Below are 22194 nucleotides of genomic sequence, written 5' to 3'. Positions count from 1 at the left end.
CTCCTTTTCTTGGAGGCTGTGTCACTGGAGATCCACTGAAACCAGTAGCTCCTTTTCTTCCTTTTCTCTTCTGTAGCATCTGCTGTTGTGTGTTTTTATGAAAGGGACAGGCAAGTCTGTTGTTGCTGCCTGGCCTTTTGTCTTTCCTGGTGCTTTTTCACTCAATGTCTTTGGTATAAAGATCTTGAATATTTGACAGCTGAGCAGTCAAGCTGCTGGATGAACAATCTCTTGTTTTTACATGATCAAATTCATTTCTGCAAGATGAATTTATTTCTATTTCTGCAAGACGAATAATGGGAGCTCAGCTTAATGTTTTTTTTGCTTAAAGACCATAACAGAAACAATACCCAGAATCTTTCTGTCATACTCACGTAATAAATTTGAACTTCTGAATGAAACTTCATTTTCTCCAAGACTAACCATGACATTTAGTGAAACAAATTCCATGCCAAAGAGGAAGTATTTGAACTCATTAATTCAATCTAGATTTCTAGACCCATTCAACACAATGTAACATTCTCCTAACCCACCTTGAATTTATTCATGTTTTCCATGGCCACAGCATTCCAGTAATGCTGTAGATGATGTAGTAAGATAGCAAATTTTTCACATTTCATTTAATTTTTTAAGAATGGCAACTAATAACTCATTACTGAAATTTACTGAAAATGGAGCTGTGGTACATGTGGAAGGCTATTCTAGTAAAGTGGAGCAATAATAAATCACTGTTAAAATATGTAGCCTTTATTCAGTGTATTAGAGTTGTGTTTGATAAATATCTGATAGATCATGTCTCATCTTTCATGTACATATGTAGTTTAAAATATAATTATTTGGATAAGGCTGTGTTTGAAGAAATTTCAGCCTTATAATTCCTGACAAATTGTGACAATTTCTTCAAATAGTCATTAAGCATGTTGTTAGTGCCCTCATATAACACTTTCTAGTTCCATGATTGGATATTTTCAATTTTTTTTTTTTTATGTTAAAGTAAAATGATAATTGTTATTTATAATTTTATTATCTCAAACATGCTTGGAGCTGTCTTAATGTGCTTCTGGGTAATTGGCCATAGGTGGCCATACTTGACCTCCAGAGGTCCCTTCCAAGCCCACACATTCTGTGATTGACTAAAAGAAAGTACAAGAAAATGTTCTTATTTTAATAATTCATCACAAATCCTTTTTCAAATTATTTTATGCCGTAACTTTTACATTATAAACCTACTGCCCCCTTTTTTCCTTCTTTTTTTTTCAATCTAGGGCCTTCCAGATTCAAATTTACTCCATTTAACACTAAAAAGAAATTAAATCTCTCTGCACTGAAAATTTATTCTGAAATCTGTAAGTTGAAGTAAGTTTTGGGGTCTTTTTTCACTTATATATTGAAACTAAAATAGTGTAGGTTTAGACTAGACATAAGGAATAAAGTTTTCACAATGAGGATGGTGAAACACTGGAACAGGTTACCCAGAGAAATGGCAGACACTCCATTCCTGGACATATTCAAGGTCATGTTGGATGGGACTCTGAGCAACCTATTCTATAATTTAATGACATGACTAAAGACCTTGAGAGAGGCAAGGACTGCAAGAAACACAGCTTCTTTTATCAGACAAGCTTTCAGGCAAATAGGTCTTCCTTCAGCTTTGCTCTTTCTGCTGTGTAATTCAGGAAAGTCTTGTTTGACCTCTCCTCAGCTCTTACCAAGCATCCTCAGACATCCCCTGCATATAAACTCTGTATCATTAAACAGACAGGCATCCTTTCAAAGGTAACCTTAGCTCATGAAATGATGTCAGCATTAGCTTTAGATAAAGAAGAAAGCTCAAAAATTTAAAAATGCCTATGAGACAATGGATCTCAAGCTCTGCTAGAGATGAGAGAAGAAGAAATTAATAATAAAATAATAAATAAGTTAAAGGTCTTGAAAAAACAAGCATAAATTACACTATGGGAAGGTTTCTTAATGAATAATAAGTCTGTAAAGGATGATGTTGAAAAAAGAAACAAGGACATTTTGTTCAGATTCATTGAATAGTTTCATTACAGGGGAAAAAGGGTTGAAAAATCAAGTTATTTGCTTCAAATCTTTGAAATGAAACAATTTAAATGTTGTTTCAAAGCAACTTTTTTTCTCTGAAATACACCCTTTTTTAAAATGAAAAGCTAATTGACTTTAAATGAAGGACTTTACATTTAATTTGAAATTGAATTAATGCTTCTAGCTAAGAAAATCTAGATTTTTATTTTAAGCTTTAACTTTAGATGCTCTCAGTTGGTCTTTTTTTAAGTTTAGCTACAAAATGATACTTTATGAAACCTATAATTTACAGACTCAGAGAACAGAGTGTTGTGGTTTAATGCCAGCCAGCAGCTCAGCCCTGCACAGCAGCTTGCTCACTCCTCCTGATGGGAGGGGGAAGACAATCCAGAAGAGTAGAAATATGAAGGCTCATGGGTTGAGATAAAGAGGATTTAATAGGTAAAGCAAAAGCAATGCACTCAAGCACAGCAAAACAAGGAATTCATTCACCACTTCCCATGGGCAGGCAGCCATCTCCAGGAAAATGGGGTTTTCACCTTCACCCGTGATGGGGACTTGGGAACACAAATGCCATCACTCCAAACATCTCCCCCCAACTTCCTTCTCCTTTGCATACTGAACATGAGGCTGTGAGATGTGGAATATCCCTTTGGAGAAGTGGGGTCAGCTTTCCTGGCTGTGGCTCCTGCTGAGTCCTTGTGCTCCTCCTTTTGCAGTGCACATATGCCTGCACATTCTGGTTAGTAGATCATGGAATGATATTTGCTTAATATGCCCAGAGAAGGGTCTGGAAAATAAGTTGTGTAACAGGCAGGATCCAGGGCCGTGACCTCAAAGTTTGGTTTATTCTGCCAGCTGTGTTGAAAATATTTCCATATGGTTACACTGACAACTTTACCATATAATAGAATTCTTTGATCTCTGTTAGTTTATACAACCAAGTGGGTAAAGAATGTTGGTGTTTTGTAAAGATTTTTTAAAAAAGAAATATAGTCTGTATTGAGAATTGGACTTCAACATCCTGGTTGGCATTACCAGGTACTATCATGAGAGACTGAGGTCAGAGGCCAATTTAAGGACAAATCACAGTTTTTCTGAAATTCTCTCAGTCTCTTTTCCATGAATTAGGATTTAGAATTTGGCCTTTGACCAGTGTTTGGGAGAGTACTGTGTGAAAGTCCTTGTCATTGACAGGGATTGATGGCTAGTCGTGAATGGTTCTGTGCTCGAAAGCTGCACAACACGTAATTTAGAAATGCTCTATTTTTTCCATTGGGCAGTTAAGGTTTAATAAAATAGCAATTTCGCAATTCTATCAGGCAATAACTAGACTGAGGAAGTGGATATATGAGAATATCTCCTGGTGAACCATTCTAACCCTCACATACTTGTTAAGTTGCTGCAGAAGAATTGCTTTGATACCATCACCAGTGATTTGTTCTGTTTTGCAAAGCAGGCAGCTTGGACTTAGAGATACTCTCAGGTCTTATTAACAAGACCTAGACTGCTCTTTACTGTTAAATTTTAATGGATTTCCAATGACAGGAATTTAAGAAAATATTTTTTCTGTTAGCTCTTTTACTTATGAAGATCTAAATTTTTTCGCATTTTGGGAGGCCAAGAAACTGTTGAAAGAGTATCAATGTGTGCATTGCAGTAAATGCCACTAGAAGTTTCTTGCTGTTCCTGATTCCAGTTCTGCTTCTTGTTGGGAAATACAATGTGGCAGTCCTATGTTGACTGGCCTGACTTCTCAGGGTGTTTTCATTCTCCTACTGTGTATCTGCTGCTTGTGGCTTTGCCATATCATTCTGCCGTGTGTCTTTAGAGTAAACAGGTATGTTAGGGCCTCTTCACCTTCATAACTCTAACACAGAAACCTACCAGAAGTTCTATCAATGTCTTTCATTTGTTTCAGAGGACCATCCAAAACAGAAATTGTAATAGAGAATGAGCAAATGCAGGAGCAAAAATGGCTGAATCTGCACTCAGACTGGAAGAATAAGAATGCATCCACTTTACACGCACTTCTAGTGAATGGGTAAGTAACAGGTTAAAAAAGACCAATTTCATTGCTGTGGGTGGTCACTTACCAATGCAGGATGACAAACTCTTTGGTGAGCTCTTTTTTTCTGTGGTATCTGTGTATAAATCCCAAGACATACTCATATAAGTTGTAAGATACAGTCTATAATTATTGTAGTGTCTAAAACCACTGTAGTCTCTTTTGAGACCATTCTGTGAATTCTCAGGGGCCTGTTCTGGTAGATTAAGAGCATTTGAGTGATAGAGAGGTGATGCCCTTGAAGCACCTGGACCAAACAGCTTTGTTAAATCTCTGCTAAGCAAGAAAGTCCAGCAAGTACTATATCTGCAGCAACATCTTACCATCCACTGCAGCCCATTGGGTCTGGATTTATTAATTTGGAGCAACCACAGCTTCTTCAGTAGAGGTTATATCTACTTACAGTAGGTTTCCTTAGCTCTGGCTTCAGATGATGGTATATTCCTTTTAATTAACCCAACTAAGCAGGTAGTTACTAAAGAGAAGGCAGGATCTCATGGTTGAGACATTCAAAGTGTGACTTTGAAGAGCCAGTGAACTAGAAATCCAGGGCAAAACTGGGAGAGCCACCTAATCCCCACTGGCAACTGCATTCTTCAAAAAGCAGATTCATGGTTTCCCTATTCTCTTTGAAATGCCCAAGAGCTTTCAGAACATCCTTCTTCCATAGAAAATCCTTCTGACAAGAAAAGATTGTCTTGGGTAACTGCAGAGATACAATATGTGTGAAGACAAAAATCTGAGGAGGAAATCTGCTTTTCTTTTGCTTGGCTCCATTATATTCTATACTCAAAAGTTTTCCCTAGTGGCAGAATACTGAAAAGATTGTGCCTGCAAGGATCTGAGTTTGCTTTCTTACATCTCAATTTTTTACCGTTTTTGTTTTACATTAGTATTTTCCCCATTCCTTTGTTATAGTTCTTCATCCAGAAGGGCCATTACTGAACAGTGCCTTATACTTGAAAGTTGTATTTTTAACTCTTTGATTTTCCTTTCTCACTGTCTTTTTCCTCTAGCCTAACAGTATCTAAATGCTTTTCTCCAGAGTAATACAAGAATAAACACCTTGGGTTGTGACCAGATGCAAAGGCAGATCCACAGTCATATTCTATTCAGTCATTAAAGTGCAAAGCAGAAATTTCAAGGTACTTTTTGACATTTTTGAAAGAGGTCTGCTAGGAAGCATATGAAGTAATGGATCTGGAGCCTCTGAATTACAAACTCTAGTCACAAAAGATTTAGTTTTGCCCAAAGTGCAAGTTAAAGGAGGGAAAACATCAGTAATGAGGATTATAATGAAATCTATTGCATAAATGAAAGTTACATGTAGGAAACAGATGTTCCAGTCCCACAGATTTCAGAAAATGGATAACAAGAAGTGAGAAGCTAAGGGGGAAGGGTGTGTGAAGGCTGAGGTTGATTTTATTTTGGCTGCATCAGGCATCCAGTCCGGATGACTGGGAAGTGCTCCCGAGCCCTGCAGTCTAGGTGTATTCATCTGGATCAACTGTAATATGTAAAACATTTGTGCTGTGGAGTGTGTTGTATGTTTAAAGGAGTTGCCAGGCTTCTGGGCTAATGGGAACTTAGCCAAGAACTAACAAATACACCACTATTTCATAAAGTTTTGATAGGAGCAAACGGCACAGTGCAGGCAATGCATACATAAAAGCTTAAAGTTTTCTCTTTAGAGCTGGCTGTACGGTAAGTCAAAGAAACAAGTGCAAAACACCAGCATGGCTGGTCCCAGTTATATTCTATGTGTTTTCTTTGCCTGTTAAAATTGTGCACAAAATTTTATTTCCTGAAATTGGTTGTCTATCTCTACTATCTCTAGAAAAATAATTTTATGAACAGGGTTTCCAGGAAGAGAAATAGACTGATTTTCACAGTGTATGAATGAGGTATATGCAATGTAGGGGACAAAGGTTTGGTTAAGTTCCAGATTCAAGGTAAACTGATGGGCTGGCTGACACTGTTGTTTTGTCCACATTAGTATCTATGATTTAACGTGAAATGAAGCCTCTTTTTAGGTGGTTGCAATTTTAAAGATACTACCTACCTGCTGAGATTAAAATCTGCAAATAATTACCTGGCAAAGAAATGACCTATGTATCCAGTCCAATGTAGCTCTGCACCTACCTCAGAAAAGCATGTACACAGTAAGAATGAAAAAATTGTGGAACTGAAAAGAGAGTCAGCTAGTTGTGCAATAGTGCTTGCTGATTTAACTGTGATTTCTCCTCCCTTGACAAAAAAATCAATTCTTCCCTCTCTTATCTGAAGATTTTCAACAGAAATGATAATTTTTTGTTGTTCTAATACCTATTTATGCAGACTTTGTGGATTCTTTTAAAATAGCCAAACTCTAAGGGCATGAAACATCATCTGTTATCAAAGGCATTTCAAAGAAAATCCTGTCCTTTGACTGTAAGGAAGAGGACACTGGCAATCTGTGCTTTTCAGGTGCCATAAATAAGAACTTGATAGACTGTGCATCCCAGCTGACCTCAGAGCTGGATCCATGCCCAGGGAGCAAGGTAGTCTGCAAAATATGTAACACCTACTCATGAAATGTATTGTAAAGCTGAACTAATATTTTGAATTATCTTCAGGCAGATGCTGGAAACTATGGATGATCTGGCATAAGAAACTCCTTGAGTTCCTTTTTACAGTTTGAGGGAATTTTTAACAGCTGGATTACAGCAATGAATACAATACCTGTGCTGATTTTCAAATTACCAAAATTAATCAATTAATGAGATTTCCACCGTGTTTTGTTTCAATATTTAGACAGACGTGTCAAAGCAGAAGCAAAGTGGCTCTCTTTTGCACTAAAGAAGGTAAGAGAGAAGTGCTTATAAAACAGATATTTTTCAAAATGTGTTAAATCACTTTAAAAAATGCAGATGTTTAGTGTGGATTCATTCTGAAATTTTCACTAAACTTCCGCAACGTCCAATTTTTCACTGGGTTTATTTTTCCTCACTCAGTTTAATCAGCTTTTCTTATCTTTTGATTAGGGTGCTGTGTGTTAAAGTACCACAAAAGGAATTTTGTCAGCAGTTAGGTTTCAAAAAGTAATTTGATAAAACTTCCTGCTGAAAGTACCCTTAACCAGAAGAGTGGTTAGCATACTATCTGCCTGGGAGTTGATGTTGTGATCTGTTTGTTAAGTTCAAGGGGAAAGAAGAACCTGAAGTAGAAAGTTATGGACCAAGTCTGTTGGCACAGCAGGTTGTGCAATTTTAAGTGGTTTGAAAATGCAGAAATTAATCAGTGATGAAACCATGTTCTACGGACAAGGAGAGCTTTGCTGAAGAACACTTGAACTACAAAGTAGCTTGAGTCAGGGAAAAGGAATTACACGACAGGAGCTAAATTTGGGAAACGAATCAAAACATTTGCTACTCGTCAGAGGAAGGAAAAAGCTCAAAGGAGCTTTCAAAAAGCTTGTTGAAGGTACTTTGTTCTGACATATGTTGCTTACTCTATGAAGTCAAATGAACACAGTAAAAAGTATAAAGTACAAATAACCATTGCTCCAGTTCATTTCTTCAGCACTAAATTCCCAGATACATGCAATGGCAGCATATCCTCCCTTGGGATGCTAGTTGCAGAAATTGGTGGTGTTCTTTTATTCCCTAAGTTAGACTGAGTATAAACAGGATAAATAACAAGACTGGCATCTTTCAAATCCAGAAAATAAAGTGAAACAAAAGTGAAGGATTATTTTAGAGTAGTAACCAGCAGGTGGTAATCTGGTGTAATTCTAGTGGAGGTGGCTTGTAAAGTGTAATAGACAAAGAACTAGAATGTCTTCAGATCTTTAAATACTCTCCCTTAGTGATTTCTGCAGGCAGAGTGAGCTTTCTGCTGTGTAGCTGAGTAAATGGCATGACATTAACCTCCCACCTGACTTAAGAAAAACCTTATCATTGCTGAGCAGATTTTCCAGAAGCAATTCTGGATAATACAAAGTAGACCAAACACGTTGCTAGCTAGAAGGAAAAAGACATGAGGACACCTTCTGGGCGGAAGTCAAGATTCCAAACGTAGCTTGGTTAATATTTCAGGCTTGGTTAATATTTCATGCTGATCCAGGCAGAATTCATAACCAGAGAGCAAATCCTTTGATACAAAGGAATGCAAGAAGTGGCTCAGTGTTTGACGCTGCCGTGTGGTTGGTGACTGCCTCATGTGCTGCATGGTTTAGCACAATTTCAGGGCTGTTACCACCACCGTGTGCCCCGCTGTGCTGCCGAAGGCTCTGTTGGTGCCATCTAACCGCTGCTGTCCCCGCAGACTGCGGCCGCCGCCCCGCCGCCCGCATGAGCAAGAGGATCCTGGGGGGCAGGACCAGCCGGCCGGGCCGGTGGCCGTGGCAGTGCTCCCTGCAGAGCGAGCCCAGCGGACACATCTGTGGCTGCGTCCTCATTGCCAAGAGATGGGTCCTGACCGTAGCGCACTGCTTTGAAGGGTGAGGGCTCACACCTTTTACTGCTCGTGTAAGCTTGCACCTGTGAATGAACAAACGCACACGGGGCGTAGGTGAAGACCTTTGCAGAACGGCCAGTCATAGAGACCTAGTTTTAGGAGACTGACAGAGAAAGTAAAAAGGTACAAACCAGCATCAGCTGAGTTTTTCACATGTTTTATTATTCACTGCTGGCATCTCCACTGATGAAATATAAATGAAGATGCCCTGACTTTGAGCTGGAAACAGGAAAAGGAGGAAGACCAAAGCACTAATTCTGTACCATCACAGAACTGCCATGGGTTTAAAAATTGTCATCTGTATCAGTGTAGAAAAGACCCTGAAAAAATGCTGTGACCACTGATAAAAGAAAAACTGAGTATTTACTCACAGTGAAAATGACATATTGAAGTCACTGCCTTTTCTTTTTATATAGTCCACTCTTTTATTAAGATTGCAATCATTAACAAATCAGTATTACAACTGAGTGCCCCCTGGTATCAGAGGCCGTGGTGCAGGGAGAGTGTGGAGTGCAGAGGATATTTACATGTCTTAGCAATTGTTTTGATCATTGCCAGCTTTTTGGTGCTATCCAATATTTCTTCTTGACCAACCACAGATTTCAGAGGGAGGTTTATTGTCTCATTTTTTCTGTCTTGCACTAAAGTTTTTTAATTGGGTTTCTAAAGAAAATTTAAACAAGTATTTTCTGCTGTAGTTAGCAAGTTAGAAATACTTCCCTGGTATATGCTTGCTTAATCCCGATTTAAACTGGTGCTTGCTCACTGGAAATGATTTTAAACTTCACTAAACACTTTCTTTATGTTTAAGCCAGCAGAAATTCTATGTCAAGCAAGATTCTCTTGAACTGATATTTCTTTATAGTGTTAGTCATTCCCTTTTTCAGTAAAAATTTACATTTTGTCTTTTTATTTCTGAAAAACTGAGTTCTTTGGTGTTTGTCCTTCCAAACTAACCGTGTGCTAAACCTATATAATACAAACAAGAATACTGTATTTTATCAGATTTTGGGTCCAGAAGGAATTTCTCTTCTTTCTCCATCTATTTTTAAATATACTGCTGGAATACTTCCTGTCCTTTGGAAGAACATTTTCTGGTGATCTAAAATAAAGGGTGGGACAGAGGTTGATCCTTCAGCAATACTGGAGTGCTATTGAATTTGCTGGATAAGATTCCTCTCATTACTGAAAGATAAGGAAAGCAGCTGTCACATTATAAAGTAAAAATTGTCCCAGTTTTGTCAAATGCAGAAAAAGTGCCGCTGCATTTTGGAGATGTTCATTTACCCCTCGTGTAGAGCTGCATAATATCCCTGTGAGCTCAGAGGATAATTTGTTAAAAGTTTCTTTGACATTTATATTCAAAAGACCTTAAAGTACTAAGATATTCTGGTCTAACAACTGATTGAGAAGTTACGTGAACTTTTTTTATCTTCTGCCTTTCTGAATAGATTGGGGGGGATGTACCCAGAAGCCTTGAAATTCTTCATTTGTAAGAACTTTTTTGTAAGCTTAATATATCATCAGCAAGACCATACTTGATGTCACAATTTTTTTTTATACATAAAGTATTTTAAAAGTTTCCCAAACCAACCAGATAAAACAACAACATAAAGAGATTTTAAAGTGCTCTGGTCCTTTATACAAAATGCTCCATTTTGTGAAACTCATGTGAAGTTTGGAATACAAAACATGAAGACCACATAAAAATAATACAAATAGCCATGAATACTTGTAGAGGACATAAATAGAAAGAGCTGCATTATACATTGTGTTGTTTGTGAGTTTTCTTATCATAGTCCCCAGAATTTTGTCAAGATCATTTTGAAATGCATTACATTTGAGGATTTTTTTTAATGTGTAGGACAATGCATTCTGACTGACTGCTTATTTCTCTAGGCAATGTTATTTTATAATGGTCATACACATACACAATAGTCTATGAATATTCTCAGCACTTAATTTCCATAACTTTATGGAACAACTCATATGGAACAACTCAACTAATTGATCATGATGCTAAAATGATCATTATAGTCTGAACTGCCAGAATTTTCATCCAACTCTTAAGATAAATGTAGTCTTGATTTAGCAACCAAATCTCTTTACAAATTATAGGAATTGCAATCCTGTTGAACCGTGTGAAAAAGCTGAAATTTTGCATGCTTTTACTTACACTGCTTTGAATAAGCTTCTGTCCTGTGAAAGGTGCTTAGTTACATGGACTTGTCTTCCAGCAGTTGTGAAAAAAGGTTACTTTTTTAGCATCACAGACTAATTAGAAACCACGAAGAACCCACAACTCATCCTGCGACCAGTTAGGATCAAAAGATTACAGCCTCGAAGCCTTTCATAAAATCTGGGCTTTTCTGATGTGTCTCAACAGATGATAGTTCAGTGTTCCCCCCTGTATCATATGTATCATTGCTTTGTGGTCTTGTATGTTTACCAAAGAGTCTCAAAAAATTTAAGAGTCCAAGTAACCCTTTGATCTTAGGCATAGAAAGTATACTTGGCACAGACTGAATGCTGAATAAATAAGGGACTTTTCCCATGGCTATCATAAAGTATTTAATTTACACAATATATTCGCTTCTTTGAGACTCCTTAGGGATTTCAGCGAGACACAACTGCTGTAACCAGACTACTGAACAATATTCTCACCCCCGTGATTTTTGTGTGTGCCCACCACTGAGCATGTGAGCAACTAATGCTGGGAAGCATCCAAGGGATGACTTTGGCAGCCTTTAATACAGCAACTAATGCATGATTACATGTCTCCTGATGGAGTGGGTTTTAATGTGTTTGATTACAAGCAGGAAGGACATGGAAGGTGTTGACTTCTGTTGCTCAGATCTTTGCTGTAAGGAATAATGCATAAATATTTGTTTTCTTCTTGTAGTATTTGTATGCTTTGCAAAGTGCAGTGCAAAAAGGGAGGAAAAAATATCTTGAGTATTTTAGCTTAAAAGAAAGACCTTGACTGAAATTTCACCTTTTTTTTTTTTCTTTTTTTCAAAGGAGAGAAAATGCAGCTGTCTGGAAAGTAGTGCTTGGGATTAGCAATCTTGATCATCCATCAAGTTTCATGCAGACCCGACTGGTGAGGACCATCATCCTCCATCCACGCTACAACAGAGCAGTTGTAGACTATGATATCAGCATTGTGGAACTAGATGAGGATATCAACGAGACAAGCTATGTAAGACCTGTCTGCTTGCCCAGCAAGGACCAGCTGGTCCAGCCAGACACCTACTGCTACATCACAGGATGGGGGCACATGGGCAACAAAAGTAAGATGAATATTTCTGTGACTTTTGAAAAACATGTGAAGCTTCTACTGAGTTAATCAAATAAGTGATACCACTGCAAACTTCTACCCATTTATACTATTACTGGATCTTAGTAAATACTAGGAGAGTGTAACTACTCTTGAAGGGATCAAGCTGTGACTACAGCCTAGCTTTTTCAAGCAGCAGCTGCAATTTATGCTCCTTAATAGTTACTTAGACACTGGTTTGATTTTTAAAAATGTTGAGGATCTGGAAACTTCTATCAAGAACATTAGCTATGATTTTAGCCATCTAAGTTGCATTCAGATTGGTATTGCAAACGTATCATATCATCAGAGCAGGGGAAACACTCTGAGCTCAGTGAAAGCTGGAGCACTGGCTTACAGGCTGCAGAACATGAATTACTTTGTACTTATGACACAATTAATTCCGTAATCACAAGTGTTGTTTTTGTGCCTCTGAACAGAATGTTAGTGTGTTTTCCTGTTTTGGGGCTGCCACAATCCTTGACAAGAACTGTTATGTAAATAACGGTTCGGGCAAAATGATTCTGCATTAATAGTATGCAAATTAGCCTGGCCCCAACACTTCTAGTGCACTAGCCATTGTGTTTCTCCCTTTACTATTATTATAATAATTATTAGGGACGGCTTTTCCATACACTGGGTAAGGAAATCTTCCTTTCCGTATTGCTTCAGTGGAACTTCAATTGTAGTGTTCGGATTAGATGTGGTAAAAATTAAATTGCACACATGAAAGGTAAGCTGTTTACTAGCATCTCTGCCCATCTAAAATTATCTCTATATGATGTCAAGAAAAAAACTCCAACAGATGTTTTGTGCAGCACTGGTAAATGGAAAATGTTTTTTGTTCTCTGATGTGGTCAGTGTTGATTTTAAAGGTTTTATGCTAGGAAGCATAAAAAACCACTGTGGCTACATAGCATTTAGTACTGCATACCCTAGGCTGAACAACTTTGATTAGAATTTGAGCTGTCAGTTGCTTAGACTAGGAAGAAGTCTTCTATTGCCTCTTGAACATATTACAGTAATTTCGACAGGTTCAAATTCTGATTTCCTGGTACATTCTGTAAGTCAACCTTACCCAAACATAACTAAAATGACTGTGATTATTACCAAGTTTTACCATGACAGACACCAAGAAACAGGGAGGTCCCTGGAACAGTGAATCAAACCAGTTGTCCACCTCTCTCACATTACTATTTTCCAGCCACTACTGCCCCCGTCTTAAAAGTCACCAATTGCATCACGTTAAAGTGCAAATTCTCAATAAACAGCAAATATCACACCATGTGCTTAGTCCTTCTCCAGAATGCAACACATAGTGCTCTTTCGTTTAATACATATATAGAGAGCAATATTTATTGTGTATCCCAATGGAAATGTTTGTTGTACCTCATGGAGTCATAATAGGTAAATATTTGTGAATTTGTGTATAGTAAACAGTTCTGTTTTTCAGTGCCTTTCAAGCTTCAAGAAGGAGAGGTTCGCATAATTTCTGTAGAACAATGCCAGTCATATTTTGACATGAAAATTATCACCAGCAGGATGCTGTGTGCTGGCTACGAATCTGGCACCGTGGACTCTTGCATGGTAGGCTTCTCTGTAAGGAGAAACAGAAAGTTTCAACAAACAAAATTGCTTTTAGAAATCAAAGTACTGTTGATAGCATAGGGTTAAAATGTTTCTAAAAATCATGTGAACTGCATACAATAGATTCAAGGGAGGTGGAAATGAAGATTGGGTCTGGTAGGCCTGGGAAAGCAAACTAGGCCCTGGAACGAATATTGAGCTTTGTTAATTTCTAGATCATGTGAAGCTACACCTGCGTATTTACCATATGATAAATGATATGATTGTTAAATGTAACGATTGTTTGGTAATTGAATATGTTTATTGTTTAATCGTAATAAGAATAATGAGAAAGAATATTTGGGGGGGCCTAATGAAAATTGTAAGAATACATGCTTGGATAAGATCAATATATATATAGTATACAATAGAACAATATGGGTTTAATAATTAATACATAGTTATATAACGAAAAGGGTATAAAAACATGTTCATCTCGGATCCATGTCAGAGTCAGATTTGGGTCTGCACCCGTGATTCCCAGAGTTCTTCAATAAAGCATCTGCATATAATCATCCTGTTTTCAACGCTATCACTGTGATGTTAATTAGGTGTAGTATACTTTATCTATTCTAGGAATGACAACTGTCTATTTACATATTTTAACCCAACCTCTATTATTACTATTATTGTTAATATTGGTGTAAACAACTTCATGATAATGAAATGCTGCTTGAAGACTCTAGGGTTTATCTGTACTAGTTAAATTTTTAGTTTGTATAAGCCTTTTGCAGGTAATTTTTTGTATAAAGGTAATGGGTAATAAACACTGGTAATGCTGTGTGTAGCTACACAATTCAGCAGAGCAGCTGGTTTTTACAGCTGAGTTATTTGCTAAAGGCAAATGGCTGTAGGAACTGTGAGATAGCTTTAACCATGAGTGCTAACCACGTGTATAATAGACTGTTTCAAACTTTCCTGTTGCAGGGTGACAGTGGAGGACCACTTGTGTGCGAGCATACTGCAGGGCGCTGGACTTTGTTTGGTTTAACATCTTGGGGCTCCGTCTGCTTTTCCAAGGTTTTGGGACCTGGAGTTTACAGTAACGTGTCACATTTTATTGAGTGGATTGAAAGACAAATATACATCCACACCTTTCTGCTAAACTAACTCCAGATGGTAAGACTTGTGCTGACGGACAAAAGAAAAAAGGAATCAGCCCTTCAACACTGAAGGTTTTGCAGTCCAGTAACTCTGTAAAAAGGAGTTTCAAGCTCTATCTATTCTTGTTGTGGAGCTATGGAATATGCAGTGTATGTTATCGGTCAATCCTCTGATCCTGAATATACTGTGTGGTAGAATTAATAATCCTTTTGACTTTTCTTTTAACTGTGTTGTGGTGCTATTCCAAACACTGCAAAAAGCTTAAAAGAAAAGAAGCAACCACTTTCTGCCTTTCAGCTGTTAAAACTAAGCAGTAGCACAGACTAGAAAAAATTTTTAAAATAGCCTATTTTAATACTATTCAATTAGTAGCACATGCATTTTCACTCACTTCATGTGATGAGGAAGGAATTTTGTATATTCATGTGGCACTGCAGGACATACCTTCACAAGGACAGCTCTCAACAGGGCCATACCACATGCTGGAGGGTGTGGAAGATAGTGATGGGTTTGTACATCCATGTGGCAGAGGACACATCAAAGCACACGTGCAGGTTTCCAAAGGTGTGTGGCCATATGCATCTGGCATGCCTGAGCTAATGCATTTTATCTCTCTGGGTGGTTAATTTGCATGGGCATAACCCTGTACTGTCCTGATTCCACAGATTCTGTTCCCAGAGCCAGCTTGGGCATCTCTTTGGGGTAATGAAGGAACCAGTAGGCCAACAGACACATAACTACCAGTGGAGACCAAAACTTTATTGTTCAGGCTCTTTGGACAGCCTCTAGCACTTAATCTTCTGAAGCTTCCAATGTCCTAATGTGTCCAGGAAAACACCCATGTCTCAGCAGCACTATACTGATCAGTGCATTTATCAAACCTGTGCCCTCCTTTGGCTTTCCTCCTCCCTTTGTATAATGTGTTCAGCACACAAAGCATGCACTGACCATCTCCAGCCCTCTAAAAACATAAGAGGGTTGGCAATACCACTGGTTTCTCCTCCTAGAGTAACCTAGTTTGGACATCTTGTGAGAGATGGAAAATGCAGATTTAAAATGCAAAAGATGCAATGTGGGCACTGTCCCAAATATTGGGGAACTGGTTAATTTTTATAGGTCTCTTCTTGTACCTTGCATTTAAAGTTTAGTTTTGACTAGCAAGATAAAACATTTGGGAAAAAGAAGCAAGCAGAAAGAAAATGAGTGATAGAAGGCTTGGAATTCCAGCTTCTGTTCAAATGAGTATTAGAAATACGAGAAGCAAAGTAAACCAACTTCACCAGCAGAGGCTCAAGCAGTCCAGCTTGTGTGCTTGGTAGTCAGATGTGGAGCACTCTGTGCTTAACTCCAAGAGAATCTGGTTGGAAAAAATGATGATGGAGTTTGGCACATATTTATGGTGCTAGAGGGAAAGTGTGTCCTATCAACTGCTGTAGATGATGTCCTGCTCAGGCTGTCAGCTTTTAGGAGGCCAGAATAGGACGAGTCAGGAATCTGAGGATTAAATGATAAAGTCCACTGGGAAACAATGCATTTAAAATGTGTGTTTTCAGTGCTGTGCCTAGCCCCCTGTGAATCCAGCCTAAGGCACAGAGTAACCCTCTCTGCTACCTCTAGCATGGCCCCATGACAGCATGGTAGGGCCTTGCCAATAGCATGACTGCTGCATGTGGAAACATGCATTGAAAAACCCAACACATGGACATTTCGGGTACTATTGATGATGTTGCAACTCATCTGCATAGATCTATTGCTTTCATGAAGGTTTATCTCTTATCTCCGTATTGTCTCTTTAAACATGGCTAACATTAGAACATTAGTCACTCTAAACTGCACTGTAGACATGAATATTAATAAATACTCAATATTTATGTTACGGATTCTGAAACTATTTAAGTGATTGAATCACTGTTTCATGCTCAGAAAGAAAACTCTTTGAGGCTTTGCTAGGTTTGATTGTTGGGTTTTTAAAAACAATTAATATATTAAAGCTATAACACTTAAATACTCTTCTTCCCCCAGCTATAAATGAGAGAAAGCAGCTGTGACCATGTTTATCTAGTGCAAGTAGATTACAGCTGAAGCAGGTTATTGATGCCCTTGCCTCAAAGATATGGAGGCTGGAGCTCCCAGTCTTAATTTCAGCATTCCTCTGGGGCTGGGATCTCTGTGGCTGTAGGGCAGAAAAGCTCTGAGTCCTGGAGCTGGTTATCAGAGTACCCTGAGGAGGAGGTTGGCTAGTGGTTGTTAGAGCCAGCTGGCCAGGTCTGTTTTCCAAAGAGGTGCTGCTGCAGAATGAACAACCCAGCCTGGCTTCTCTCCATCAGATATGGTGGTTAGGAGCTTTGAATTTTTTAAAGCACCGAAGTGCATAAAATCATTCACGTAGATATTAGCATTACCCAATGATAACCTATAACTACACATTTTAATTAACTGGATGTGGCTTACCACCAGTTTCCAAGCAGTCTCTCCCAGGAAATGAGGGAGAGTCCTGCTTAAACAGTCCCATCCAATATGGGACTGGTCTGAAGAAATTCCAGGCTGAACCCCATCCCAAATGGCTTGGGTCTTATCCTTTCCCACGACTGTGTCTGACACAACATTCCATGTAAAGAGGAAATTTGTAATTTTATACATGTATTTTTATACTGTTTTTTTAATGTGTGCACATGAAATAGGCAAACATGCTCCTCCTTCCACTGCATCAAACCTTTTCCTGTGTGCTGACATAATGGCTATGATCACAATTATGCTGTTTGTCTCACAGGTGTAGCTTCATTGTAAGGTAACATTTGTCGGTTTTGCTTCTACCACAGCTGTATCTCCAAATGGAAGCAATGCCACTCAGTCAAGCCAATGCATTTCTTTCTAGTTGTACTAATAAAAATTTACAATCATTTTCCAAATAACTTCTCTGTTGAAAATGTGTTTTAATTTTTAGAGAAACTGAACGATACTATGGAGGTATTAAGTTATAACTTTAGCAATAATGACCTAAAAATAGCCTTCAAAAGGCATTTTTGAATCCTTAGCTGACGTTTTAGCAGCTCTGTTAGCACTGCAACATTTGTGGAGATTCTGGCACTACTACCACTGTACAGCTTTTAGTTTCTTCTGTGTGTATGCTTCCAATACAGAATATTACCATGAATACTGCTGCCAACAACTACTCTGGACTTAGAAATCTGAAAAACTAAAGCTGCAATCAAATCTGCAATCTGAGCATGTTTATGTTCACAGATGACTGTGCTGTTTTCAGTGCTAAAAAAATAATAAAGGGAACACTGAACTGTTGAGAAGCACAGGGAGTGCAATTTGCTTCTGCCCTTCATTTAGCACTACTTTACTTATGGCCAATTAATATTTTGAAGCTTGTATTGAAGACTCACTATCCTTATCTCCCCTTCAGTAAAACAGCATGTAATCACAGCAAATGCTCTCAGGTATTTCTTTTGTTTGTCCACCACAAAAACCCAAAAAACCCAGCCCCAAAACCACCACACCAAAAAAACTAACCAACAACAAAAAAAAACCCTAACTCCCAAAGCAAGTTTTACCCAACAGGTAACTTAGATTATGACCCAGATTGCTTGTCAAAATACTCTAATTAGAACACAGCCTGTAGAGTACCGTTTTAAGCAATATGGAGTACCAATACACACATACATACACACACAGAGGTGTTATTTCCCACCACTCCAAGTGGTACAAAAGCACTTACAATCTCAGTGGAGAGGAACGGTGTCCGGAAAGCCTCACCGCACTAAGTTGTGAGTAATGGAGTGATGAGGCTTGTAAAGAGTCATGTAATAGCAATTTAGATGTCCCAAGAGGTACCATGCAGCTGGTCTCAGGTCTAACAGGTGACTCCCACTCATGTTTCTTCTTGGTCATTTTGATGCCATGGTTTAGTCAGAAGGGTTTGGAAGATCCTACTCTGAATACTTACAGGTTTTGTATGAAGAAAATGCAGACTCCTGATACTAAATCATCATTTACCTTGCAAATGTGCTGGTAGGTTCTGCTTCTGCAGCAGAGGCAGGTCACAAGCTGGTGTTGTTCCCAAACTTTTTCACAGTGACGGGGGGACAGAGCTGAGGCCTGCACTCCCTCACGTCACTGGAAGTGCCAGGGCTCCCCCAAGAAAGTTCAGCATACCCCAGCTGTAGAGTTAGAAACTTGTAAAATATGGATCACTCTCCTCTCAGTGGCAACAAGTGCAGAGAAGCCATGGATTTAAAGTGCAGAAGAAACATTCAGGTCAGATAATGAAAACAAAACCAATATTCGACTCTGAGGGCAGGAGAGAACTGCCTGTTTCTCTGGGGCTCTTTACAGCAGGATAACATCTGCTAGGAAGGACAAGGGTGGAGCTGAGCCTGCCTTGGGGCTGTGGAGCAGAGTAGATGATTTCACTTCATCCCAGTAACTCTCTTCCTGTATGATTCTGCTGTGCTACCAGCTTGTCTCCCTACACAACCTGCTGACTGTTTTGCAACCTTGCAGCTCCCATTTCTTGTCAAGAAAGCTGAGATGTTTCACTTGGGAATCCCGGAATATGCCCATGGCAAGGTGTCCCCCAACAGCAAGAAGGATTTTACATCCAAACATCTGAAAAAGTAACTCAAACCAACACGATCTCTTGGAATTTGAATGTCTACCATCACTTTAAAGTTCTCCACTATCTTTATGTTAGAACTTACCAAAAACATTTTGTCATATGTTGAACCAAATTTAAAAAAAAATTCAGAAATGGCTGTCATCATTTTCTCCTTCCACTACTTTGCTTCTGCAGGCTAAACAAAAAGTGTATTTTCTCTTTTTCTCCTCACTAACACTAGGGATAGAGTCAACCCTAATTACATTCTACCTTTTGAACACAGAGCTGTTTTAAACATTTGGTAACATGTGGTGACCGGCATTTGAATGAACTCAGCATGCCCTCAATATCTGCCCTATGTAGCAGCAGCTGTCCAGACCTCACAGCATTTGTTTAAATTCTTTCAGAGATCTTAAAAGATGTGGAATATGTAATGTTGATCATTGATGTGGAAAGCTCATGGTTCAATTAAAAAGCAGAGCCCTTGCCCAAAACATGGTGCCTAAAAAGAAACATACAAATCTTGGCAATTTTAAAGCAGAAACATTTAGAAAGTAACAGAACCAAAAAAATGGGCTCAGCACTAATTAGCAACTACAATTTGAGGAAACTGTTTATTTCAACAGGTGCTGTGAATACAAACAGATTTCCTAAGTTTCTCTTTAAATTGCCCATGTAACTTTTTGGGATGTAAAAAGGAGGCAGTATTTTAGAGTCTGGAATCTAGAAGTTGCCACATGCACCTCAGCCAATTTTTGTGCAGTGTGTGAGCATGGGAAACTCTCAGAGACCAGGACTCATCTATCTTGGAGACAAATGAGCAACAGCACTCAAATATGAGACATGCAATGCACTATACCTTCTTTTGAGCAGCCTTTAGAGACACTTAAGCTGATTATTATCAAAGCCTGGAGGAATGCAAAAACACCTGAGAGTGAAGAAGAGTGATGTTATCAGCTAGAAGCTGCTATTTGTAAGGGAAGACAAATTGGAGCTCCTCACTGTTGCTGGCAGACAATTTTGAGGTAGTTTAGAGAAAAGACAGCCAGCCAGCATCTGAATTGAGTGAGGTGGGAAAGAAGTCCATTTGGTGGCAGATAACATGAAATCACACATGGAGTCAAAATGGAGTGATACAGCAGGAGGATGAACAGTCATGGAAAACAAAAGGCTGCACTTAGGATTTGCTCCTTATGTGAAGAGGAAGGCGAGGAAGACATGTTACATGAGTCTCATTTGGGTTTCTTTCTTATGGTTAAAATGGTGTTTTGTCCATCAGTGAGATGACCCCTGCAATAGCCTGGTGAACAAACTAGACCACAGTGGTTATATAAATTACTGTCTACACACACTACAACATATAATTAAAAGTCTTGACACAAGCCAACCAGTAACACCACATCCCAGCCATGTTGGTTATTTCATACTTCAGCAAGTGGTGAATCCCAGGGCATGCTAGGGTTCTAGGACTGCAGTGTAAGGGAGCAGGCTGACTTACCTGGACTGCATTCTGCAAATCCACGTTCATGCAATGTGCTGCCCATAATACCACAAGGCATTATGCAATGTTGCATACAAGAAATAAGCAGTATGCAAAGTCTACTGTGTGAAGAAATATAAAAAATAATCCAGACATTTAGACCTTGAACATCTTAATAAATTATGGAAAAGTCTTATAAACAAAAAAGCTTTTAAGGAAATCTGTTCATCATCTGCCTTGGCTGAAGAAAATAAAACCACAGAACGGCATAAATCAGCAGTCATTACTCCTGTGTTTAACCAGCTAGCATTCCAACTTTGTAAAATACAGTAAAGCATCTTCTTCACACAATACAGAATTCAAAACTACCTTGTGTGCTAGAGATACAGCACTGCTGGCCTTTTCAGAAACACACACACACAGACTTTGGCACATGAACTATTACCACCAAATGCAAATGTATTAGTTTCCTTTGATAAATTCAGTCTTTACAGAGTTCAAGCCACTTGTACTCCCAGACTCATCCTGAATGTCTGGTAAGAAAGAGGTGTTCTTTACTAACCCATCTCTTGAACAGGTCTGTAAAGGTGTTTTAGATGCTAGCCAACACTGTCAGTGCTTTCTTCCTTCGATACAGCACCTGCAGCTGAGCTCGAAGGCACAGAAGTGGGTTGGAGCTCCACTCTATCATTCACATTGCACTCATCTTTCCATCTCTTAATTGCTTTCCTCTGCTCCTCATGGGACAGTCTGACAAGGTACTTGGCTCTCAACACTGGAGATGGAAACAATGTTCCTTGGAGAACTCTTATCAAATATCTACAAAATAAACATAGTTACAAAGAAGCTGTTTAAAAGAAAAGCCAACATATTTCCAATAACTAAAGGAAACCAAACACCATTTCAGTAACCCTGATGCCTAGTTCCTGGACTGGAATTAGATGATCTTTAAGGTCTCTTCCAACCCAGGCCATTCTGTAATTCTGTGATATTAGAGCTGACTTAACTGGCAACTTAGGCTGGATTTAATCACAGATTTTTGCAGTGAATTTTCAGTCAACAGGGCATCCAACATCTGTCCCTCCATCAGAGAACTTCTCCTTTAAACCTGCAGTGAAAGCCCCAACTTCACTCATACTAGAAGCTGCAGAGGACCCCCCCAGCTTCACAATGCCCCTGAGTGGGGGCTTTTCAGCACCATACAAAGGATCATATCAGAAACAAACATGGGAAAATACATACATGTGACAGCAGTAGTCCCATAACAGGCACTTCTGCTTCAAATCACTCTAGTAGAAAAGCTGAAATTAGCCACAACAGCTATAAATCTTCTGAGGTATTGGCACAGGGAGAGTACATATTACTTGAGGAATTTCTAAATAGTTTGCCTTTAATTCACCACGAAAACTACTGTTGTCTTCAAAATTGAACAGCCACATATTGGAAGCAGT

The 22194-nt window shown here is 38.8% G+C and overlaps 2 protein-coding genes across 3 annotated transcripts in view; one reads left to right on the top strand and one right to left on the bottom strand.

The window, feature by feature from the left end:
• CORIN (corin, serine peptidase) overlaps positions 1 to 17572 on the top strand; it is a 117550-nt gene extending 99978 nt beyond the window's left edge. For both annotated transcript variants that reach the window (XM_088163327.1, XM_014887969.2), the window contains exons 17-22: positions 3968 to 4090; positions 6908 to 6957; positions 8420 to 8594; positions 11633 to 11904; positions 13384 to 13517; positions 14484 to 17572. In XM_088163327.1, coding sequence (XP_088019453.1) covers positions 3968 to 4090; positions 6908 to 6957; positions 8420 to 8594; positions 11633 to 11904; positions 13384 to 13517; positions 14484 to 14666 — 937 coding nt within the window. In that variant the 3' untranslated portion in view covers positions 14667 to 17572. The remainder of the gene's footprint in view (positions 1 to 3967; positions 4091 to 6907; positions 6958 to 8419; positions 8595 to 11632; positions 11905 to 13383; positions 13518 to 14483) is intronic.
• A 2286-nt stretch (positions 17573 to 19858) lies between these two features.
• Positions 19859 to 22194, bottom strand: part of ATP10D (ATPase phospholipid transporting 10D (putative)) — a 41360-nt gene continuing 39024 nt past the window's right edge. Inside the window, 4 exon segments of the mRNA XM_014887956.2 lie at positions 19859 to 21163; positions 21166 to 21226; positions 21228 to 21348; positions 21351 to 21562. Coding sequence (XP_014743442.2) covers positions 21047 to 21163; positions 21166 to 21226; positions 21228 to 21348; positions 21351 to 21562 — 511 coding nt within the window. The 3' untranslated portion in view covers positions 19859 to 21046.

Source organism: Sturnus vulgaris, chromosome 4 (genome assembly GCF_052056855.1).
Source record: "Sturnus vulgaris isolate bStuVul1 chromosome 4, bStuVul1.hap1, whole genome shotgun sequence".
NCBI classification, from domain to species: domain Eukaryota; kingdom Metazoa; phylum Chordata; class Aves; order Passeriformes; family Sturnidae; genus Sturnus; species Sturnus vulgaris.
Note: the sequence above shows the minus strand (reverse complement) of the source record. Positions and strands in the feature narration are given on the sequence as shown.